We start from the raw sequence: 25,526 nt of genomic DNA, 5'->3' as shown, positions 1-25,526 counted from the left end.
ACTGTTCTTTACGCTCTATACTATAAAGCCCTGGGATCTGTGTGCTGCTGGGGTCCTATGGGGTCTCGGGTTTCCCGCCTAAAGCAGATATAACATGATGGAAGCAGTGTGCTGGACTCCCCAGTCCCCATGGGGTCTGGCACAGGAGCAGGTGGAAGATCAAATCATTTGATCTCTGAGCACAGCAGCTCTGCCTCAAAAGGGCCATGTTGGGTTCCCCCTTATTATGGAGAGAAGACTAACAGCGTCCGCATGCTTCCCAGCCAAAACAGTTCGGAACAGTTCCTGCATATATTATGACGACGTTTTGTGATGTTTGGGTTCCTTTTGGTCTTTGGCAAGGATGTTTTTCGGCTGTTCATGCACACACAACACATTTCTCGAGGCAAGCCGAAGTCGGTACCCGAAGTCTACGATTGGTCAACATTAGGGATTCTTCAATTAAGTGTGTGTTGTCATTCAAGGAGAGACGAATCCTTTTCATGCACATTTTTTCACTTGAGAAATACTGCACCAAACACAATCAATGACAGAAAATCAAGGACTGACCATCCATGATATCAAATGTATAGTTTTAACCATGTTTTGAGGCTATGCAGTGTTTGTTGACATTTGCATTGTTTACAAACATTGGAGTAAAACAAGCTTATATCTTGGGTTCTGATGGGGTAGGACAGTTGATCTAAGCTAATGAGGCATTTCTAAGTTATATTCTTCAAGAATCAATGGGTATGTGTCATTCATTTATAAGTCCAAAAATTGATGTAGGATTATAGCATTAAGGTTTAGAGGTCAGGGGTAAAGGGAGCTGGAGCAAGGACCTCAGAGGCTGTCTTTTGCAGGTGCCTGTCTGTAAAGACCCCTGGCCCAGAGGCTGTCCTATCAGGTGCCTGTGTGTAAAAGGCTGGACGTTTATTGGTGTGAATAAAATCTCTCAGAGCAAGCACCCTTCGCCCCCTGCCCTGCCTAGCCCTAACCCTGGCTAGCCCTAACCCTGGCTAGCCCTAACCCTGCCTAGCCCTAACCCTGGCTAGCCCTAACCCTGCCTAGCCCTAACCCTGCCTAACCCTATGCCTGGCTAGCCCTAACCCTGCCTAGCCCTAACCCTGCCTAGCCCTAACCCTGCCTAGCCCTAACCCTGCCTAGCCCTATGCCTGCCTAGCCCTAACCCTGGCTAGCCCTAACCCTGCCTAGCCCTAACCCTGGCTAGCCCTATACCTGCCTAGCCCTAACCCTGCCTAGCCCTATGCCTGCCTAGCCCTAACCCTGCCTAGCCCTAACCCTGCCTAGCCCTATGCCTGCCTAGCCCTAACCCTGCCTAGTCCTAACCCTGCCTAGCCCTAACCCTGCCTAGCCCTAACCCTGGCTAGCTGGCTGCCCTTTCACTGCAGGAGAAAAGAGGCCATTCACACTGTACAGTGCTCTGCTGATTCTGCAGCTTGTCTCTCTCTCTCTGTGTGTTTGTGTATGTGTGAGTGACATCAGCAGCTTGCACAGACAAAACCCTCCCAAACACACTCATACACAGATCAGCTATGGCGTAGAATTGAAAAGTACAATTGAAAATGAGAGCAGAGAGAGTAAAGGAGAGGGAGAGGAGAGGTGAGGAGAAGGAAGGAAAGGAGAAGAGATGAGAGATTGTAGCTGCTATGCTAAAGCTGTTCAAGTCATTGGTAGTACAGTATTTCAGGCTTGCACTGATCTCATGTGATCTCTTAACCCTTAACCCCTGACCCTTGATCCCTGACCTCTAACCTTGCAAAGTGGAATAGCACACTCCTAAAGAGTTCCTCAGGGTCCACACATACCGTACCTTAATGCCCACGTAACACACACACACACACACACACACACACACACACACACACACACACACACACACACACACACACACACACCAGTCACCAAGTGCAGGGCCATATTTAACCCAACGTTCTCTCTAAGAGAGAACAGTGGAGTATCTAGGACAGTGGAGTATCTGTCTCTCGCTCTGTCACTTGACTGAATGCTATTAATGCATCAATGCTGGTAACAGCCAAGCAGCTAAACAACATGTTGTATATAATATGACAGTGTGTATGGCCATGGGAACCCCCACTAATTATCCTCCACCAGCCCCCTAGCCGTTCTCAGAGGTCCAGTCTCTCTCTCTCTCTCTCACACACACACACACACACACACACACACACACACACACACACACACACACACACACACACACACACACACACACACCCGCTGGCATTGACGGGTCAGATCAGAACAATGCCACCGGGCTAGCGGAACTGGTGCCCAGCCACCCATTCTTCACACAGCTCCTCCTCCTGCCACACACACACACATACGCACGCACGCATGCACTCGCACACACAGATACATGCACACACGTACACACAGCTTATCAGAGCAGACCAGCGACCAGGCCCCCAACTGCCCTGGGCTCAGATAGGCCCTGATAACACAGTTAATGGACCAGACATATTAGAGCTGTGGTACCTGTGTGAATCGGGTTGCTAGGGAGTTTTAACCCTTTGTTCTAATCCGGAACTGGAGCTTAGCTAACGATTGGATTAGCAGACCTTTATTATGTCATCAATAAGGAGCAGATAGAATGTTCAGTTCGTCAGAAAGTTGTCAGGTAGCCTCCTGAACTCTTTCACCCCCTCCTTTTCGACCTCTCCCTCTATCTCTCTCCCTGTCCTTTTCCCTCCCTTTTTCTCCCCAGTCTGTCCAGCTTTCTCTCAAAGAGCCCTGTCACGAGTACACACGCACGTACACACGCACGCTAGTGGTGCTGTGGTGCTGTTTGTTCACCCGCCCGCAATTGCTAACAACCCGTCCGCAACCACCAGACTATTTGTGATAAAGTGATAATCTGAGGCCCTCAGCCGACCCTAAATCACTAATATAGAAAATGCGCTGTAGGCTACAGTCAGAGACGGCAGAATTAGTTTTTGTTTTTGCTGCCTGATTTAGATACAGTATGTTTCTGCTCATAATTTCGCTATCATCCTGTTTTACCACTTCATCAGATCTTTTCTCTCCCTCTCCCCATCTCTTTCTTTTCAGCTCTCCATTTCGCAGCTTTTCTCTTACTAAATGAAACTCCGACATTGTCCTCTTTGTCTCTGTGGATTGATGTGAACTTTTTCTGCCCGTTCCCAAAAGCATTTGGCGATTGGCATGTAGGCTATTTGGCGAGTGTACAGTTAGGCCCTGAAGTTTAGCTTTACACACTAACGCTGAGCTGATCCATCTTCATGCAGCGGAGAGACAGAAAAGGAGGAGGAGGAGGAGGAGAAGAGGAGGAGGATTGTAGCTTTAATAGACTAGCAGGGCGAACAGGGTCAAACCCTTTAGTCTCTTCCCCTCCCCCTCTATCCTTGACCCCTGGCCCCCTGTCTCCGCAGTCAGGGCTGGTATGACTGAGACAGCGAGACACAAGAGGAAATCCTCTGTTTAGAGCAGATCACAATGCTTCTTCCTCTCCTCTACACCTCCCGTCATTCACCCTCATTCACCCCCATCCTTTCCTTTCCCCTCCCTCCCCTCCCTCCCTCCCTCCCTCCCTCCCTCCCTCCCTCCCCTAGCCATCAGAGTGTAGTTATAATCCTGCCTGGGTCTAAAGCCCTGTATAGTGCCACTAGAGTTTCAGAGAGGAATCGGTCCTCTAATTGGCAGCGGCAAAATTAACCACAAAGCCAATCAAACAGGCGCCAGCTGTAATCTCTCTCATACACGCTCACACACACACATGCACACGCACACACACGCACGCACACGCGCACACGCACGCACACACACCTACAGGCCTGCGGTTGGTAATTGCCCATATTGTTGTCAGTAGATTAAAAGTTGGATATTGGAAATATAATTGTGTGTAAACAGCTTTCTTCACCCTCTCCCTCTCCCGTTCTCTTACTGTGCTCTCTCTCTCTTTCTCTCTCTCACGCGTGTTCTGCGGTTTCCCTCTCAGTCTAGAGGAGAGAAGTGCGTACCAGAATCCGATAAGACTAATAGAAACTTTCCACTGAGCACTACCACTCTGCTCGTAAAACCACCCACGTCCCTCTTCCCTCCTCTCTCCATTCTCTCCTCTGTCTCTCTCTCCCTCCTTCTCCCATATCTCTGGATGTGACCCCATGAAAGATCTTTATTTAATTCACTCAAGTCCAGCTGGGCTCTCGCCAGCAGCCCTGCCACCTCTTTCTTTCTTTCTGCCGCTCCCTCCGTCTCGCCCTCTCTCACTCACTTTGGGGGGGATGGTATGAAGAGAATGCCTACATACCAGGCTGCTCTCATAGAGATGGCATGGTGGGCAGGATAATACAGGACTGGCATCTCAGCCAGATCGCTCAAGATTGACTTCGAAACTGGACGTCTGTCCATGTCCTGAGAACGTCAGGAAATGCCTTCAGAACCGGCCACTATTTATATATTTTATTTATAGGGAACAATGCACATTAACATCAATAATGCAACATCCATATAAATGTGCCGGGGTTAGCCAAAAGCTAATTTGCACCCATAGTCCCTGGGCAGATAAGGGCTTTTACACAGCCACTATACAAATACTCACTAAAACAATACAAAATACAAATACATTACATCCAATAATATATCATTCTAACAACAACAACACTATCATCAGCTGTTGTCTTACATATGAGGAACCACAGATACAGTAACTCATGTGTGAAGAGGGCACGACAAAACCTATTCCCCCTCAGGAGACTGAAAAGATTTGGCAATGGTCCTCAGATCCTCAAAAGGTTCTACAGTTGCACCATCGAGAGCATCCTGACTGGTTGCATCACTGCCTGGTATGGCAACTGCTCGGCCTCCGACAGCAAGGCACTACAGAGGGTAGTGTGTACAGCCCAGTACATCAGTGGGGCCAAGCTTCTTGCCATCCAGGACCTTTATACTATATACTGTCAGAGGAGGCCCTAAAAATTGTCAAAGACTCCAGCCCCCCCCCCCCCCCCCCCCCTTATGCTGCTGCTACTCTCTGTTGTTATCTATGCGCAAGTCACTTTAATAACTCTACCCACATGTATATATTACCTCAATTACCTCGACTAGCCGGTACTCTGTACTGGTACCCCCTGCCTCGTTACTGTTATTATACTGCTGCTCTTTAATTATTTGTAACTTTTATTTCTTATTTCTTTTAGGTATTTTTCTTAAAACTGCATTGTTGGTTAATGGCTTGTAAGTAAGCATTTCACTGTAAGGTTTACACCTGTTGTATTCGGCGCATGTGACAAATAACATTTGATTTGATGTGTAAAGGTTTGGATAGATTTGAGCCAATTTAAATTTAAAAATACAATCATCAGTGCAGCTTCTCAAGTCCATGGGCATTGCATTCCAGTGTATTGTAGCGCTAACAGAGCCAATTTTACTGTGTCGAAAAAGGGACAACGCAATCCCCTCTAGGGGCAACAGTGAGCATTATTACCATCAAATAGGCTTGGGTTTTGCTAAGGTGTCGTGGATGGGGGTGGCGGATGTCCGTAATCCCATAACTCCATAGCCGAAGGTCGCGTGTTCAATCACAGTGGTAGACACTCGTTTTTTATTTCAACCCTATCCCATATCTTAACCCTTAAGTTAACCAGTCGGAGTGAATGCCTAAACTTCATGTTTAATCCTATCCAAAAGCTTTAACTCTTAACTTGACCATTCAGAACAATGCAGAGCAGGACGAGCAACCCACAGTGTCAAAAACACTTTGAAGTTTGACATTTGGAGAAACGTGGATAAACGTCAGAATCAGAAGTTAAATTGATAAAACGGTGATATCTTGTTGGGCATCTACTGGGCAGAGAGAGGGAGTGGATACAGCATGGACAGAGAGCCTTTTATTAACAGGCATTCAAGGCAGAGAGGACACTGTCCGACATCAGCCTCTCTCTCTCTCTCTCTCCTCTTTATCCCACTGCTGCCCCCTCTCTCTTTCTCTCTCCTCTTTATCCCACTGCTGCCCCCTCTCTCTTTCTCTCTCCTCTTTATCCCACTGCTGCCCCCTCTCTCTCTCTCTCTCTCCTCTTTATCCCACTGCTGCCCCCCCTCTCTCTCTCTCTCTCTCTCTCCCCTCATCTGTTTTTTTTGTGTCACCCTCTTGAGCTTCCCAGCTCTTTGAGTGGTTTAGGTAGGTTAGTGAAGGTCAGCACAGTGTGTGTGTGTGTGTGTGTGTGTGTGTGTGTGTGTGTTTCCCACGTTTGTTAAGCCCATGACCTCCTTTCACTCCTCCACATTAGCATGTGAATCCCCCCTCCCGCCGAGGACCCGGCGAGTATGAAGGGAGAGAGAAAGAGAGAGAAAGAGAGAGAAAGAGGGAGAGAGTCCTCAGAATGGGCTTGGCTGTTTACCATATAGGTCTCTGGAAGTCTCACAGGGTGTGTGAATTGAAAGTAAGCTCAACCGAGTGTTGAGATAACTCTCTACATGGGTGTCAGAGACCTTGCCTGGCTACCCAGACTGCTTGCTTCGACCAAACGCTATGCCACGCCCATGGCATCTCCCCAGTCTCTCTCTCCCCAGTCTCTCATCCCAGTCTCGCTCTCCTCAGTCTCTCTCTCCCCTGTCTCTCTCTCCCCTGTCTCTCTCTCCCCAGTCTCTCTCTCCTCAGTCTCTCTCTCCTCAGTCTCTCTCTCCCCTGTCTCTCTCTCCCCAGTCTCTCTCTTCAGTCTCTCTCTCTCCAGTCTCTCTCCCCAGTCTCTCATCCCAGTCTCTCTCTCCTCAGTCTCTCTCTCCCCTGTCTCTCTCTCCCCAGTCTCTCATCCCAGTCTCTCTCTCCTCAGTCTCTCTCTCCCCTGTCTCTCTCTCCCCTGTCTCTCTCTCCCCAGTCTCTCTCTCCTCAGTCTCTCTCTCTTCAGTCTCTCATCCGTCTCTCTCTCCTCAGTCTCTCTCTCCCCTGTCTCTCTCTCCCCAGTCTCTCATCCCAGTCTCTCTCTCCTCAGTCTCTCTCTCTTCAGTCTCTCTCTCTCCAGTCTCTCTCTCCCCAGTCTCTCTCTCCTCAGTCTCTCATCCCAGTCTCTCTCTCCTCAGTCTCTCTCTCCCCAGTCTCTCTCTCCCCGCTCTCTCTCTCCCCAGTCTCTCATCCCAGTCTCTCTCCTCAGTCTCTCTCTCCCCTGTCTCTCTCTCCCCTGTCTCTCTCTTCAGTCTCTCTCTCTCCAGTCTCTCTCTCCCCAGTCTCTCTCTCCCCAGTCTCTCTCTCCTCAGTCTCTCTCTCCCCTGTCTCTCTCTCCTCAGTCTCTCTCTCCCCTGTCTCTCTCTCCCCTGTCTCTCATCCCAGTCTCTCTCTCCCCTGTCTCTCTCTCCCCAGTCTCTCTCTCCCCAGTCTCTCTCTCCCCAGTCTCTCTCTCCTCAGTCTCTCTCATCCCAGTCTCTCTCTCCCCTGTCTCTCTCTCCCCTGTCTCTCTCTCCTCAGTCTCTCTCATCCCAGTCTCTCTCTCCCCTGTCTCTCTCTCCCCTGTCCTCTCTCTCCCCTGTCTCTCTCTCCTCAGTCTCTCTCATCCCAGTCTCTCTCTCCCCTGTCTCTCTCTCCCCCGTCTCTCTCTCCCCTGTCACTCTCTTCAGTCTCTCTCTCCCCTGTCTCTCTCTCCCCAGTCTCTCTCTCCTCAGTCTCTCTCTCCCCAGTCTCTCTCTCCCCGCTCTCTCTCTCCCCAGTCTCTCATCCCAGTCTCTCTCCTCAGTCTCTCTCTCCCCTGTCTCTCTCTCCCCTGTCTCTCTCTTCAGTCTCTCTCTCTCCAGTCTCTCTCTCCCCAGTCTCTCTCTCCCCAGTCTCTCTCTCCTCAGTCTCTCTCTCCCCTGTCTCTCTCTCCTCAGTCTCTCTCTCCCCTGTCTCTCTCTCCCCTGTCTCTCATCCCAGTCTCTCTCTCCCCTGTCTCTCTCTCCCCAGTCTCTCTCTCCCCAGTCTCTCTCTCCCCAGTCTCTCTCTCCTCAGTCTCTCTCATCCCAGTCTCTCTCTCCCCTGTCTCTCTCTCCCCTGTCTCTCTCTCCTCAGTCTCTCTCATCCCAGTCTCTCTCTCCCCTGTCTCTCTCTCCCCTGTCTCTCTCTCCCCTGTCTCTCTCTCCTCAGTCTCTCTCATCCCAGTCTCTCTCTCCCCTGTCTCTCTCTCCCCCGTCTCTCTCTCCCCTGTCACTCTCTTCAGTCTCTCTCTCCCCTGTCTCTCTCTCCCCAGTCTCTCTCTCCTCAGTCTCTCTCTTCCCTGTCTCTCTCTCCCCTGTCTCTCTCTCCCCGGTCTCTCTCTCCCCGGTCTCTCTCCCCTGTCTCTCTCTTCAGTCTCTCTCTCCCCAGTCTCTCTCTCCCCAGTCTCTCTCTCCCCAGTCTCTCTCTCCCCTGTCTCTCTCTCCCCGGTCTCTCTCTCCCCGGTCTCTCTCTCCCGGTCTCTCTCTCCCCTGTCTCTCTCTTCAGTCTCTCCCCTGTCTCTCTCTCCCCAGTCTCTCTCTCCCCTGTCTCTCTCCCCAGTCTCTCTCTCCCCAGTCTCTCTCTCCCCAGTCTCTCTCTCCCCAGTCTCTCTCTCCCCGGTCTCTCTCTCCCCGGTCTCTCTCTCCCCGGTCTCTCTCTCCCCTGTCTCTCTCTCCCCAGTCTCTCTCTCCCCTGTCTCTCTCTCCCCAGTCTCTTTCTCCCCAGTCTCTCTCTCCCCTGTCTCTCTCTCCCCAGTCTCTCTCTCCCCTGTCTCTCTCCCCAGTCTCTCTCTCCCCCAGTCTCTCTCTCCCCAGTCTCTCTCTCCCCTGTCTCTCTCTCCCCGGTCTCTCTCTCCCCGGTCTCTCTCTCCCCTGTCTCTCTCTTCAGTCTCTCTCTCCCCAGTCTCTCTCTCCCCAGTCTCTCTCTCCCCGGTCTCTCTCTCCCCGGTCTCTCTCTCCCCGGTCTCTCTCTCCTCAGTCTCTCTCTCCCCAGTCTCTCTCTCCCCTGTCTCTCTCTCCCCAGTCTCTTTCTCCCCGGTCTCTCTCTCCCCGGTCTCTCTCCCCTCCAGCCACAGTTGCTGTGTGTTTTTGCAGGTGAACTCTCTGTGTACTGCCCTGTACCATTCAGCTGACTATAGAGACAAAGAGTGGAGGGAGAGAAAGAAAGAGGGAGGGAGAAGGAAGGAAAGAGACACATATAACTGACAGAGTAGACTGACGCAGTACAGTACACTATCAACAGGAGGTTGTTGACAATGTAAACAAAGGGTTTAATGAATGTCCTGCTAACCACTAACCAGCACACACTGTGTACCAGAGTAGGCTTCTCTCCACAGGTCACAGGTAAGTTGACTGCGTGTGTTGCGTGCTCAGGTGTGTAGTCTGAGAGTTGTCCCAGGTGTGTGTTGACCTGTGTGTGTGTGTGTGTGCAGTCATGCTGCCAAGCCTGGTTCTCCACCGGTCCTCAGTGCGTCCATACCAGCGTGGATTCTACTGCAGCGACGTCAGTCTGCGTTACTCCTACAAGAACTCCACCATCCCCTCATCCGTCCTCACTGCTGTGGGGCTCATTGTGCCCATTGTGGCCGTAAGTCTGCCCTACCACAGAGCACTCTGCCTGGGGAAGGCTGGGAGGAGAGAGGGGGTACGCCTGGAGGTCTACATGGTCAACTGGGTCAGACAGAGTGACCATATTAGATGAAAGATTTAAACAGTGGGTTAGGTTTGGTGATTAAATCACTATCCCTGGCTGATTTGAGCTCCAACAACCGTCACTCTTCTAGACTCAGACGACCATGTTGGACCAACCTCTGTTTCTCTCTCCTCCTTTGCTATCCCATGTTCCCCTGGTGCAACCCGCCCCCTCCCTCGACCTCCCGTTTGTGTCCATGTCACTAACCTTATGTCTCTCTCCCTCCCTCTCTCCCCTCTCCTCTCTCTCTCTCTCTTTCTCTCTCTCCCGCCTGTCTCTCTCCCTCCTCTATCTCTCCCCTCTCTCTCTCTCTCTGTGCAGCTGGCCTGCCCTTCCTGATAATAGAGTCTAGCACCATACGGCCGTACCAGAGAGGTTTTTACTGTTCTGACGAGTCCATCCGGTACCCATATAAAAATGGAGACACTATCAGCGATGCTGTGCTCTGTGCTGCTGGCATTCTTATTGCCATCCTCTCTGTAAGTCTACCTCTCTTACTATCGCTCCTTTCCCTCACTTCATACTCCATACTCATCCCTTCATCTGTCTGTCTGTCTGTCTGTCTGTCTGTCTGTCTGTCTGTCTGTCTGTCTGTCTGTCTGTCTGTCTGTCTGTCTGTCTGTCTGTCTGTCTGTCTGTCTGTCTGTCTGTCTGTCTGTGTATGTGTTGTTTCATGTGTTGTGTGCTCTGTGTGAAGTCATTTTCCATTGCCATACCAGCATTGGCTCCAGACTGTTTCCATTCTTCTGATGAGCGAGGGAGGGTGTGTGTGTGTGTGTGTGTGTGCTTGTGCGTTTGAACCACACACTCCTGGTTTTAGCTGTTGCTGTGATGCACTACATTCCCATGCCTGCCCTCTAGGCTTGGTGCCCCCAGAGCCCTCGCTCACCACACACACACACACACACACACACACACACACACACACACACCCTGCACTGAGTCCTAGCCCCCTCTACTATATGAGACCCTAGACTGTGCTCTGTTGGCATCTGCCCTCATGGTGGTACAATCTAGCTACCAGCTCAGCGCTTCGGCTTATTCAAACCAGGAGTGTGTGTGTGTGTGTGTGTGTGTGTGTGTGTGTGTGTGTGTGTGTGTGTGTGTGTGTGTGTGTGTGTGTGTGTGTGTGTATGTGTGTGTGTGTGTATATACATGTGTGTTCTCACAGGTCATGGTGTGGATAAGCTGGTGGATTCCACACATCTGTATATCATTAGTGGTGTCTCCTGTGATTCTGACACCAATCCTACTCGGACACAGGCATGCAGACACTCTCTCTCTCACACACACACACACACACACACACACACACACACACACACACTTTCCTAGCATGGCCTCTTGGCTGTGTTTTCCCCAGGGAAACCCCCTCTTCTCTCCCTCCATCTCCCGCTGCCATCCCTGACAGATTCTGTCTGCACAGTGGGATGAGATAGGCAGCGTGGAGAGTGATGGAGGGAGGGAGGGAGGGAGGGAGGGAGGGAGGGAGGGAGGGAGGGAGGGAGAGAGAGAGAGAGAGATGGATTCATATTAGTATATGGGGAGAATGTTGAGGTACAGTAGATCTCTAGCTGTCTCAGAGGAAAGGAGAGATATAGTGAGAGAGGAGAGGGTGGGTGGTTGCACAGAGGGCTGTGTGTGGACATTCAGAGATCCAGGGGGTGTGCAGACGGGATGGCGTGCCCCTGTGTCTCTTGGGGGGGGGCTAGGCTGTACCCCACTGCAGCCCTGCTAGAACAGTTCAGCTCTAGTGTTACTACATCACTGCAGGATTGTATGAGACAGTGTTAACCCACAGAGCTAAGGCCAGAGCCATAGATATAAGCTGTGTTATCTCTATCTATCTCTGTTAGAGGTGTCATCTGTCCATCTCATCCCCTCTTCCTCCCCTTCATCAGCTCCTCGGTCATTAAAGCCTCGTCATTAGTTATCATACCAGTGGTGCCTGAGGGAATGGCAGGCCATGCTCATCTCTCCATCTGTCTATTATCTAGTCATCATCCTCACAGTCTCTGTCTCTCCATCCTCCCTGTTTTATCCATGTCTTCACTTACTCAACATGAGAATGATTAACGATAGATTGTCACTGTGTCCATGCATGCGTGTTTGACCTAACAGCATGAGAGTTGACAGTATCACTCATCAGAGCCGCATCAAGAGTTTGTAAGGTTCAATTCTTTCCACCTTTTCATTGCAAATCCTCTCCTCTCCTCTCCTCTCCTCTCCTCTCCTCTCCTCTCCTCTCCTCTCCTCTCCTCTCCTCTCCTCTCCTCTCCTCTCCTCTCCTCTCCTCTCTCCTCCTCTATATAGATTGTTATAGGAGAGTGTTACAGGATTCACCATCGCAGGGAGGGATCTAAGTCTTTCATTGGGAACCCTTATGTCTCATCTCTCTACAAACAGGTGAGTACCAGTAGAGGTGTGGGAGGGTAAAGACAGACCATAAATGATACATAAAAAAAGAACAAAATGTTTTCATGCTAATAGTTGTACATCATGGTACTAATGGTTGTTTGCATCCTCCAGGTTGGAGTGTTTATATTTGGCTGTGCCATCAGCCAGTCGTTCACAGACATTGCCAAGGTGTCAGTGGGCAGGATGAGGCCTCATTTCCTGGACGTGTGTAATCCTGACTGGTCAGCCATCAACTGTTCCCTTGGATACATCACCTCTTACACCTGTAATGGCCCTGAGAGCAAAGTACAGGAAGCCAGGTCAGTACGCACACACACACACTCACACACAACACACACACACACACACACACACACACACACTCACAAACACAACACACACACGACACACACACACACACACGACACACACACACACACACGACACACACACACACACACACACTCACACACACAACACACACACGACACACACACACACACACACACACACGACACACACACACACAACACACACACTGAGTCCTAGCCCCCTCTACTATGTGATACTCCATACTGTGCTCTGTTGATATCTGCCCTCATGGTGGTACACGTTTGTTTGTTTTTCAGGAAATCCTTCTTCTCAGGACATGCCTCCTTCTCTATGTTTACTATGCTCTACTTGACTGTGAGTAACACTCACTCACTCACACACTCACACACTCACACACTCACACACACACACACACACACACACACACACACTGGTACACAGAAACAATGGAGTGCAGATGACAGAGAGCATTATGGGAAGTAGGTTTAATGAGCTGAAGTCCTCTTTTCCTTTTCATAGATGGATGGCTAGATGGCTAGATGGATAGATGGATGGATGAATGGATGGATGGATGGATGCTAGATGGATGGATGGACGGCTAGATGGATAGATAGATAGATGGATGGATGGATGGCTAGATGGATGGCTAGATGGATGGATGGATGCTAGATGGATGGATGGACGGCTAGATGGATAGATAGATGGATGGATGGCTAGATTGATGGATGGATGGATGGATGGATGGCTAGATGGATGGATGGATGGATGCTAGATGGATGGATGGACGGCTAGATGGATAGCTAGATGGATGGATGGATGGATGGATGGATGGATGGATGGCTAGATGGATGGATGGATGCTAGATGGATGGATGGACGGCTAGCTGGATAGATAGATGGATGGATGGCTAGATGGATGGATGGACGGCTAGATGGATAGATAGATGGATGGATGGCTAGATGGATGGATGGATGGATGGATGGCTAGATGAATAGATGGATGCTCCACCTCTTTTCCTCTTAACAGCTAAACACACTTCCTCACCCCTTCTCTCTCTCTCTCTCTTTCCGTTCCTCTCTCCACCTGTTGTGGTTTATAGGTCAGTCTTTGTGCCCCAGGGGGCCTCCATCCTTCCAACACACTAATTAGTATTACATCCACGCCCCCCACTCTCCCCCTATCTCTTTGTCTCTCCCTCCCCTCTTTATCCCCTCCATCTCTTGTTCCCTCTTCTCCTCTATTACGACTGCAGATATTTCCACAACTATGCTCACTACTGACCCAGTGTGACTCAGTCAGTGTTTTGGGCTGGGCTAGGTTAGGTTTAGCTTGGCTGAGCTGGGCTGTACAGGCTTTTGGGTGTGCATGTTTGGTTGGCCCATGCCTCCTGGGGTATTGTGTGGTATTTTGTGGCGAGCTCTGGATATATCCCCGCCTCTCGCTGGCAGCCTCTCGGTTAGAATGGAGAGAGGGAGTGTCAAAGAGGGAGAGAAGGCGAGAGGTGGTGCTTTCAGAGCGCAGGCTTGATATTTAAACCACGAACAAGTCTTCTGGGAGGTGGAGTGTGGTGAAGTCACAGAAGAGCAAGAAGAGAGGGAAGAAGTAAAAGAGCGAGGAGAGAATAGCCAACTCTCCTTGGAAATAGAAACTGACCAACAAGTCAGATTGTACACTACTCACACACACAGCGACACACGCATCAGCACACACTACAAGGACCCTGTTTTTCAAATAGATGGCTAGTAAACAATACTACAGGCATTCTGTGGTGGTGCGGAATGACGGCAGGAAATCTCTTTCTCTCTCTATCTCTTTCTCAGTTGTGTGTTTTATATCTGTCCCGGAGTGATTATGTGAGTCAGAGAGAAAGCCTCTCTCTTCTTGAGTAGAATTTTCTAAGAAACCACTAAACGTATGAGAAGACTATTGTTGTTTTTTTATTGCCGTTTTTCTTAGGACACAAACACAAAACAAATTATCTAAGACATTCCTCAGTCTGTGGTGGGAAAATGGCTCTCATACTCACACAGAAGCCTCTATCTCTCTTGGACCAGGACTAGAACTCTAGCTTCTATCTCTCTAGGACCAGGACTGGAACTCCAGTCTGTATCTCTCTAGGACCAGGACTGGAACTCCAGCCTCTATCTCTCTAAGACCAGGACTGGTACTCCGGTCTCTATCTCTCTAGGACCAGGACTGGAACTCCAGTCTGTATCTCTCTAGGACCAGGACTGGAACTCCAGTCTGTATCTCTCTAGGACCAGGACTGGAACTCCAGCCTGTATCTCTCTAGGACCAGGACTGGAACTCCAGTCTGTATCTCTCTAGGACCAGGACTGGAACTCCAGTCTGTATCTCTCTAGGACCAGGACTGGAACTCCAGTCTGTATCTCTATAGGACCAGGACTGGAACTCCAGTCTGTATCTCTCTAGGACCAGGGCTGGAACTCCAGCCTCTATCTCTCTAGGACCAGGACTGGAACTCCAGTCTGTATCTCTCTAGCACCAAGACTAGAACTCCAGTCTGTATCTCTCTAGGACCAGGACTGGAACTCCAGTCTGTATCTCTCTAGGACCAGGACTGGAACTCCAGTCTGTATCTCTCTAGGACCAGGACTGGAACTCCAGTCTGTATCTCTCTAGGACCAGGACTGGAACTCCAGTCTGTATCTCTCTAGGACCAGGACTGGAACTCCAGCCTCTATCTCTCTAGGACCAGGACTGGAACTCCAGTCTGTATCTCTCTAGCACCAAGACTGGAACTCTAGTCTGTATCTCTCTAGGACCAGGACTGGAACTCCAGTCTGTATCTCTCTAGGACCAGGACTGGAACTCCAGTCTGTATCTCTCTAGGACCAGGACTGGAACTCCAGTCTGTATCTCTCTAACACCAAGACTGGAACTCCAGTCTGTATCTCTCTAGGACCAGGACTGGAACTCCAGTCTGTATCTCTCTAGGACCAGGACTGGAACTCCAGTCTGTATCTCTCTAGGACCAGGACTGGAACTCCAGTCTGTATCTCTCTAGGACCAGGACTGGAACTCCAGTCTGTATCTCTCTAGGACCAGGACTGGAACTCCAGCCTGTATCTCTCTAGGACCAGGACTGGAACTCCAGTCTGTATCTCTCTAGGACCAGGACTGGAACTCCAGTCTGTATCTCTCTAGGACCAGGACTGGAACTCCAGTCTGTATCTCTCTAGCACCAAGACTGGAACTCCAGTCTGTATCTCTCTAGGACCAGGACTGGAACTCCAGTCTGTATCTCTCTAGGACCAGGACTGGAACTCCAGTCTGTATCTCTCTAGGACCAGGACTGGAACTCCAGTCTGTATCTCTCTAGGACCAGGACTGGAACTCCAGTCTGTATCTCTCTAGGACCAGGACTGGAACTCCAGTCTGTATCTCTCTAGGACCAGGACTGGAACTCCAGTCTGTATCTCTCTAGCACCAAGACTGGAACTCCAGTCTGTATCTCTCTAGGACCAGGACTGGAACTCCAGCCTCTATCTCTCTAGCACCAAGACTGGAACTCCAGTCTGTATCTCTCTAGGACCAGGACTGGAACTCCAGTCTGTATCTCTCTAGCACCAAGACTGGAACTCCAGTCTGTATCTCTCTAGCACCAAGACTGGAACTCCAGTCTGTATCTCTCTAGGACCAGGACTGGAACTCCAGTCTGTATCTCTCTAGCACCAAGACTGGAACTCCAGTCTGTATCTCTCTAGGACCAGGACTGGAACTCCAGCCTCTATCTCTCTAGCACCAAGACTGGAACTCCAGTCTGTATCTCTCTAGGACCAGGACTGGAACTCCAGTCTGTATCTCTCTAGCACCAAGACTGGAACTCCAGTCTGTATCTCTCTAGGACCAGGACTGGAACTCCAGTCTGTATCTCTCTAGGACCAGGACTGGAACTCCAGTCTGTATCTCTCTAGGACCAGGACTGGAACTCCAGTCTGTATCTCTCTAGGACCAGGCTGGAACTCCAGTCTGTATCTCGCTAGGACCAGTACTCGAACTCCAGTCTATATCTCTCTAGGACCAGGACTGGAACTCCAGTCTGTATCTCTCTAGCACCAAGACTGGAACTCCAGTCTGTATCTCTCTAGGACCAGGACTGGAACTCCAGCCTCTATCTCTCTAGCACCAAGACTGGAACTCCAGTCTGTATCTCTCTAGGACCAGGACTGGAACTCCAGTCTGTATCTCTCTAGCACCAAGACTGGAACTCCAGTCTGTATCTCTCTAGCACCAAGACTGGAACTCCAGTCTGTATCTCTCTAGGACCAGGACTGGAACTCCAGTCTGTATCTCTCTAGCACCAAGACTGGAACTCCAGCCTGTATCTCTCTAGGACCAGGACTGGAACTCCAGCCTCTATCTCTCTAGCACCAAGACTGGAACTCCAGTCTGTATCTCTCTAGGACCAGGACTGGAACTCCAGTCTGTATCTCTCTAGCACCAAGACTGGAACTCCAGTCTGTATCTCTCTAGGACCAGGACTGGAACTCCAGTCTGTATCTCTCTAGGACCAGGACTGGAACTCCAGCCTGTATCTCTCAAGGACCAGGACTGGAACTCCAGTCTGTATCTCTCAAGGACCAGGACTGGAACTCCAGCCTGTATCTCTCAAGGACCAGGACTGCCCTTGACACCGCTTCAGTAGGCCTAGTAAACATCATGGCTGTGAAGGACAGACATTCCTGTCTTACTTTCTTCCTTTTGCTTGGTCTCCACCTTTTCCCTCCTTCCCTTCACCTTTCCCCCCTGGACATGCGGACAGGGGCAGACTTAGTGACTTGTCTGATAATCATTTGTTAATTGATTTCTGGCTGGTCAAATAAGTGGAGGTGGTAGCTCATTCATTAGTTGGCTCATCACTGATCAGAAACATTTAGCACGCAATAATGTAATCAGTTGTATCATTTTGCTCTTGACTTTTGTATCGGCTAGAGTAGCCTCACACAGTATAATCTATCCACCATCGAGCTGTGCTGTTTTATCTGTCTTAACGTAACCTGCTTCAATATGTCTCAATCGATCATTCATTCACGTCACTACACAGCATTACATTCATGCATTTAAACAGGACGGCTATTAGGAAAACGTGGATTATATTAATATTGATATGTATGGAAAGAAATCATTGGTTTTATGCTGAATTATTATTCGGCTGTATGGGGCGGGGCCTCATGCTGATAAATTATTATTATGACCAGTTCACGAAGCCCCCCGATGATGTCAGGCCTGAGGCAATTGCCTCTTCTGCCTAATGGTAAGTCCGCCACTGCCTGCGGAAGCCAGAACTCTAAACATCCCTGAGAGGAGAGAGGGAGAGAGGAATGGGAGGGTGCCTTCCTCTCCTTCCTCGAAGACAACAATAATGATGAGCTTGTCTTCCAGGAAGAGCCAGAAGCCTCCTCCATACCTTCCTCTGGGAGTGTATGGCATTATGGGGGAGGAGCGGGAGTTAGGCAAGGCTGTTGTTATTGTAGGTCTGCTTATTAGGACTTGGTGAGAGTGGTTGGGTGAGAGAGGGGGTGAGGGAGACCTTGGCGGCGGATGCCCCACCCAGTCTCTGGGTATATGAAGTAGAAAGACACTCACTCTGCATCTGGCTATATGAAGCAGGAAGCACAGGTTTAAGTCTGAGGGGAGAAGAAGAAACACAGGAAGTCCAAGGGTGAGGAGAAGAGAAGAGAGAACACAGTCCCTGTCATCTTTCATCGTACTTCTTAAAGACACTCATCTCAGTAATATAACACAATATATTTCACACGTATTCCCTTTTACCAAGGAATTTCTCCTGATGAAATTCATATCTACACATGTGCTTCAGATCTGATGTATAAATCTGTCTGTGTAAGATCAAACACATACTGCTCAATGTCTTTCTGTGGTCATCCATTCAAATAATAATCCCTTTCACTCTCTCTCTCCCTTTCTTTCTTTCTCCCTCCCTCTTTCTCCCTCTCTCCATCAGTTCTATCTTCAGTCCAGGTTCACGTGGAGAGGTGCCCGGTTGCTCCGCCCCCTCGTCCAGTTCACGCTGCTGATGATGGCATTCTACACCGGCCTATCACGTGTCTCCGACCACAAGCACCACCCCACAGACGTACTGGCCGGCTTTGTACAGGGCGCCCTGGTGGCCTACTGCATAGTGAGTACAGACACACAAACACAGGTAATCCTGGTCCTGGGGCTCTAAAGAGGTGCACTTAGTTGTTTTGCCCTAGCACTGCACACCTGATTCCACTCAGTCCCAGTTCCAAAGGCTTGATGAATTGATTATTTAAATCAAGTGTGTAGTTCTAGGGAAAAAAACAAAAATGTACACCCCTTTGGGTCCCCAGGACCAGAACTAATAAACGCTGGCCTATTGCGTGATGAGTCACTGTTAGTAATCTATTGTATTGTGACTGTAAGGGTTAGGGTTAGAGGTCAGAGGTCAAGGTTAGTCTGCTGTGAGTCAGGCCAGATCAGGTAATCAGAGATATGAGGGCTGAGAGAGAGAGAATGTATTGAGGCATTAAACTACTACAAGACATTCTCCAGACCTTCTCCCCTAGTTCTTCTCTCTCTCAACTCCGCCTTTCCCCTTTCCTCGCTCTCTCTTTCAGTATTTCTACCCCCCTACCTCTCGCTACCTCCCTCTACCCCCCCGTCCCTCTCTCTCCCCTCTCTCCTACCTCTCTCTTTCTCCCTCTACCTCTCCATCTACCTCTCTCCCCTACCTCTCTCGCTCTACCTCTCTCTCTCTCTCTCTCTCTCTCTCTCTCTCTCTCTCTCTCTCTCTCTCTCTCTCTCTCTCCTCTCTTCTCTCTCTCTCTCTCTCTCTCTCTCTCTCTCTCTCTCTCTCTCTCTCTCTCTGTGAAAAAAAACAGGCTCCGAAGTGAAGAGAATCTGATTCCCTTTAATGAATAGCACATTGCCTGGAGCCAGCTCCCCAGGAGTGTGTGTGTGTGTGTGTGTGTGTGTGTGTGTGTGTGTGTGTGTGTGTGAGAGAGAGAGAGAGGGAGAGGGAGAGAGAATCCCTACAAACTGTAACCATCATAGCTTTACTAAGCCGTATGTTGCCAAGGAAAATTACATTTGAGTGAGGAGAGAGAGAGAGAGAGATGAGGTTGTTAATTATTTGTTTGTTTTTTTATTTGGCTGCTCTGGTTTTATCACCTCAGCATGACACACAAACACTCCTGCCTTGCCCTCATTCAGTTCAGGAATGGAAATGGTTAGATTCATAAAGTGAGAGAGGCCATGGTGGCGCCTAGACTCAGTTACTGACATATCTCTGGCACTACCACACACACCACTCTGGCAACCTTTACACACACACATATTGCCAGGGCTGGGGAGGGGTACTGTCAGCACCCCTTTCTTTTTTTAGAAAGTTCCTACCAGGCTGAACTTAGAGAACCTTCCCTTCCCTGCCCAGACCTCCACTAGGTAGGAGAGGTTGTGGGAGAGGTTCTGATCCAATCAGAACTGTGTAAGCTGTTCTTATTGCCCTGTCAGCATAGTCAATCATCAGTCATCTGGAACAATATAAACATTAATAAGAGAAACATCAACAAATACTGAAATGAGTTCAGATAATGGGTTTGACCTACACTCTTAGAAAACAAGGTGCTATCTAGAACCTAAAAGGTAATTTGGCTGTCCCCATAGGAGAACCCTTTGAAGAACCCCTTTTGCTTCCAAGTAGAACCTTTTTGGGTTCCATGTAGAACCCTTTCCACAGAGGGTTCTACATGGATCCCAAAAGTGTTCTACCTAGAACCAGAAAGGGTTCTCCTACGGGGACAGCCACAGAATCCTTTTGGAACCCTTATTTCTAAGAGTGTACGAATGAGAGGACAGAGGGAGGAGCGATAGGGAAGAGGAGAGAAGGGCAGAAGGAGAAGAGTTTTCTTAGCTCTGTGTATATGTGTATTTCATAGAGAACTCAGCTATTCTTTAGAGCGACAGCCAAGAGACCTGCACACACACATATACACACACACACACACACACACACACACACACACACACACACACACACACACACACACACACACACACTGCTGCAGGTCGCGGCTATCGGCTTAGCTAGTTTAACGACGCTGCTGCCTTCTCCAATCAGAGTTGAAACAAAGAAACATCTGGGATCACTTTAGAGGGGCTGTTAAGAGAGGGGGAGGGAGGGAGGCGAAGATAAGGGTGATTCTAGCACTTTAGAGGTATTTAACCCTCTCAATAAGCTACAGTGGAGTGATTAAGGTACCTACGTGTTCATGCCACTATCACCCACTGGCCTTTTCTGAGGCCTGAAGAACTTCTATAGTAGCACACACACATGTAAGTGTACAAAACATTAGGAACACCTTCAGAACAGCCCCAATTCGTCTGGAAAATGGGCTCTACAAGGTGACGAAAGCGTTCCACAAGGATGTTGGCCCATGTTGACTCTCCAATGCTTCCCACAGTTGTGTCAAGTTGTCTGGATGTCCTTTGGTTGGTGGACCATTCTTGATACACACGGGAAACCGCTGAGTGTGAAACACAGCAGCGTTGCAGTTCTTGACACACTCAAACCGGTGTGCATGGCACCTACTACCATACCCCGTTCAAAGGCACTTAAATCTTTTGTCTTGCACGTTCACCCTCTGAATGGCACACACACACAATCCATGTCTTAATTATCTCAAGGCTTAACAGTCCTTATTTAACCTGTCTCCTCCCCTTCATCTACACTGATTGAAGTGGATTTAAGAAGTGACATCAATAAGGGATCATAGATATCACCTGGATTCACCTGGCCAGTCTACTGTATGTCCTTCAAACTCAACTCGAAGCCAGTTCCATTGCATTTTTTCATTGCTCCCCTCTAATCAGGGACTGATTTAGACCAGGTGTGTGCAATTAATGCACTACGGTCGAGGACATCTTTCTTATATCTCTCAGATATAGGAGAGACACTTCAGAACAAACTTCCTTTAGATTTGTTGTTCCATGTAGTGAATCTGTTATTCAATGCGTTTGTATGGGCTAATAACAATAAGGCCAAAAATACTTTTTTATATAAAAAAAAATGTAAATATATTTTTGGTAAAATATAAAATCCAAAATCAAATAGGTAAATGATCCTTGGCATGACCTTCTTAAAACAATTCCGTATAGCTTAGTAGAACCCCCTCCCCCGGCTTAGACTGGGCTTAGACTGATGGGTTAATTATCAGGTCGAACAGAAAACCAGCAGGCTCTGGACTTTCCAGGGTAAGAGTTGAGTACCTCTGGTCTATGTCCTGGAAAGAGCAGGTGCTCCAAATGTTTAGTATACTCATTGTATAGAGGCTTCTCTGTTAGTGATGTTGAAGGTCTCAATATGTATTCTGACAATTCCCCATACTGCTATCTCACGCGCTCTCTGAGCGAGGGGTTAGCTTTAGAAACACACACACACACACACACACACACACACACACACACACACACACACACACACACCAATCTGTAGGAACAAGAGGTTTGATTTAGACACGCTATGACCTGTGGTAGGTTCTGATGAAAGCCACAGCTTGTGTCAGGCGCTGTATTCTGTAAAACACAGTGAGCTGTGCTTGTTCATTTTAGACACGCTCACTTCCTTCCTGCCGTGCCACAATGTCTGTCTGACTCAGTGTCTTGATGATTCACATGGTGTGACAGAGGACTCTAAACATGACTAGCAGACTGCCGTCAAACATAGTATATGACTGCAATCTCGCCAAGGCAAATGCAGACCCGTGCCAGGCTGTACGCAGTGATGGAGGGATCTGACGAAGGGAGGGATAGAGGGACGAAACACTCCTCCATCAGTGGGGATGACTGCATCCTCTATCTATCACACTCTACACACACCAGACTTCTCCCTGACTCCCTGAGACAGTGTTCCCCCTTTAAATGTTCTGCTGGCAGGTTTCCAGTAGGACCATATTTAGGAGCGCACATTCCCCTACTCTCCTGGTGTCTGCTGCTGAGTCTGCATTTCTCACACAATAGGCTGGGAGGTGGTGTGTGTGTGTGTGTGTGTGTGTGTGTGTGTGTGTGTGTGTGTGTGTGTGTGTGTGTGTGTGTGTGTGTGTGTGTGTGCACAGGAAGCCTCTTTGCTGTGATAATGCTTGGACCAGCCAGGGGTTAGAAGTCAGAGGTGGTCAGCAGGGGGACAAGGCCTGCTCTGATTGGATGACTAGGTCCTTGTGAGGACAGTGTTTTGGAATGCGTCCCGTCTGAGGAAGGGGTTTGGAATGCGTCCCGTCTGAGGAAGGGGTTTGGAATGCCGCCCACATCTTTAACTGTAGTGGGCAGATATATGATACCATTCACCACTCTGCTCAAAGCACTGCTACACACAGATGCTACAGTGATATATGTGCATGCAAAGAGCAAACAACACACTGCACAAGAACTCACTACTGTAATGGTCCAGGTCACAAAGTGGCTCAGTGACTCGTGTTTGTGAAAAAAACAGTCTGCATGTTCCTCACAAAGAGGGCAACAGATTCTACTGAGCCAGATGTCTGTGTATCAGGGGAGAAGCTCCAGGTGGTATCTGATTTTAAGTACCTTGGCATCATACTTGATTCCAACCTCTCTTTTAAAAAGCAGATGAAAAGGGTAACTCAAATCACCAAATTCAACCTAGCTAATTTCCGATTTATACGAAATTGTTTGACTACAGAGGTAGCAAACTGTACTTCAAATCTATGATACTCCCCCACTTAACATACTGCTTGACTAGTTGGGCCCAAGCTTGCTGTGCAACATTAAAACCTATTCAGTCTGTCTACAAACAGGCTCTCAAAGTGCTTGATAGGAAGCCCAATAGCCATCATCACTGTTACATCCTCAGAGCTCCTGAGTTGGAAAGATCTTGTGCAATACACCGACGCATGTCTTGTATTCAAGATCCTAAATGGCCTGGCTCCCCCTCCAATCAGTACTTTTGTTTAACAGAAAACCCAAACATATGGCAGCAGATCTTCAAGGTCTGCCATGAGAGGTGACTGTATTGTTCCCTTAAGGAAAAGCACCTTTAGTCAATCTGCTTTCTCTGTGAGAGCTTCCCATGTCTGGAATACAATGCCACCAGACACACACAACTGCACCACCTACCACACTTTCACAAAAAGCATGAAGAAATGGCTAAAGGTCAATCAGATTTGTGAACATAATCCCTAGCTGTGCATTGCTGCTTTTCATGTTGTCTGTAGCATGTGAGGTGTGGAAACACTTAGTTGCTTTTATGGATTTTGTCTTGTTGCTTTTTGTTCTATGTTGCTCTGTGCGTGCTCACTGCTCAATGATTGTCTGTATTGTAATTGTTTTTAATAACCTGCCCAGGGACTGAGGTTGAAAATTAGCCGGCTGGCTAAAACCGGCACTTTTACTGAAACGTTTATTAATGTGCACTGTCCCTGTAAAAATAAAAATAAACACAAACACACCACATATGAATTTACATTTGTAAGTACGAATCTACACACACACACACACACATGCACGCAGGCACACACAGACATATATACACACACACACACACACACACACACACACACACACACACACACACACACACACACACACACACACACACACACAGGGCCTTTTTGTCTAGTGAAGTGTCTTTGTGTGTTGTTGAGCTGGTAGAGTCTATTATGGGTCTCTCTATGATGATGTCATGACTCCGTCAAAGGTCATTAGTAAAGGTTGTTAAAGGTCATGCTCTGACAGCAGGCGGTCTGGAATATGACCCCTCACCTTTATATCGGTCCCCATCAGCTGAGCCTGTTTGGATGTGTGGGAGAAGGAAAGAAGTAAGGAGGAGAGAAAGAAGGGGAAAAGAGGAAGAGAAGAATGGAGAGAAAGAGAAGGAAGGAGTAGTGAAGGAGAGAAGGGGTCTTCAGGGCTTAAGTCGTACTATCCCGTTGCTAAGGGCTGTTATATCCCGTTGCTAAGAGCCTTTTCCATAGGCCCACTTCCTGCCCAGTCTGCCCAGTTTCCTGTTTGGTCCGATGATGTCATCAGGACCTCCATATCTCTTCCTCCCTCTCGGGAGACCAAGGGTGAGGCGGAGGGTGGAAAGAGTGGGGAGGAGAGGGGTGAGGAGGGAGGAGATGGGTGAAAGAGAAGGATAGAGTGGTGACCTCAGGAAGAGACTGGCATTCTGTTTCTCTTCCTCCCACGCTAGGGCACAGTGAGCTCACTACCTGAGGGGGAGGGGGAGGAAGAGGGTGGAGAGAGGGCTGAGGAAGGGAGAAACGCCTGGCTCACTGTGTTCTAGTCCTAATGAGGATGATGATGATGTAGGGCTGTGGTCACTGTGACCCATATTCAGTCATTTCCTCTGGTCAAATTCCTCACAAAAGCTGCTTATTATGTGTAGGTACTTTATCTCTCTCTCTATCTCTCTCCCTCCATCTCTCTCTCCCTCCATCTCTCTCTAGGTGTTCTATGTATCTGACCTGTTCAAGCCGAGGGTGAAGCCTGCCTCCCCCCCTCCCTCCCCCATCAAGAAGGAGCTCCTCCCCCCTGCTGACATCATCGAGCGGAACAACCACCACAACATGGTGTGAGACAGGCCCCGTCCCTTCCCATGACCGAGGAGCCTATCACAGCGCTGTTCGCCTCCCATTGGACAGTAGAATGTAGCGACCAGAGAGACTGTCGCCGTGTCTCATATCACACTCTGTTCCTTATGTAGTGCACTACTTATCACACGCTGTGGTCCAAAGTAGTGCACTACTTATCACACGCTGTGGTCCAAAGTAGTGCACTACTTATCACACGCTGTGGTCCAAAGTAGTGCACTACTTATCACACGCTGTGGTCCAAAGTAGTGCACTACTTATCACACGCTGTGGTCCAAAGTAGTGCACTACTTATCACACGCTGTGGTCCAAAGTAGTGCACTACTTATCACGCGCTGTGGTCCAAAGTAGTGCACTACTTATCACACGCTGTGGTCCAAATGTAGTGCACTACTTAGGAAATAGCCTGTTATTTGAGACCTGCCCTGCGGAGACCACTCTCACTATCCAGATTCTTTAACTACTGTTGTTATTACTACTATTCTGATTTGAGCCCAAGTTAGAGCAAAAAGAAAAGACTCAAAAGCTAAAGACAAGAAGTTACAGACAGCAGTGCAGAGCCACTGGAACAGAAC

General features: G+C 48.9%; 1 protein-coding gene across 2 annotated transcripts in view; it reads left to right on the top strand.

The window, feature by feature from the left end:
- Positions 1-25,134, top strand: part of plpp3 (phospholipid phosphatase 3) — a 42,779-nt gene extending 17,645 nt beyond the window's left edge. The window contains exons 2-7 of one of the 2 annotated variants that reach the window (XM_029750901.1): positions 9,351-9,505; positions 11,924-12,016; positions 12,140-12,327; positions 12,637-12,694; positions 18,327-18,503; positions 24,808-25,134. In XM_029750901.1, coding sequence (XP_029606761.1) covers positions 9,351-9,505; positions 11,924-12,016; positions 12,140-12,327; positions 12,637-12,694; positions 18,327-18,503; positions 24,808-24,936 — 800 coding nt within the window. In that variant the 3' untranslated portion in view covers positions 24,937-25,134. Of the gene's footprint in view, positions 1-9,350; positions 9,506-9,931; positions 10,090-11,923; positions 12,017-12,139; positions 12,328-12,636; positions 12,695-18,326; positions 18,504-24,807 lie in introns of both variants that reach the window. The other variant, XM_029750900.1, reaches the window with a different exon arrangement.
- The last annotated feature ends 392 nt before the right edge of the window (positions 25,135-25,526 follow it).

This window comes from Salmo trutta, chromosome 4, assembly GCF_901001165.1.
Source record: "Salmo trutta chromosome 4, fSalTru1.1, whole genome shotgun sequence".
Lineage (NCBI taxonomy): Eukaryota > Metazoa > Chordata > Actinopteri > Salmoniformes > Salmonidae > Salmo > Salmo trutta.
Note: the sequence above shows the minus strand (reverse complement) of the source record. Positions and strands in the feature narration are given on the sequence as shown.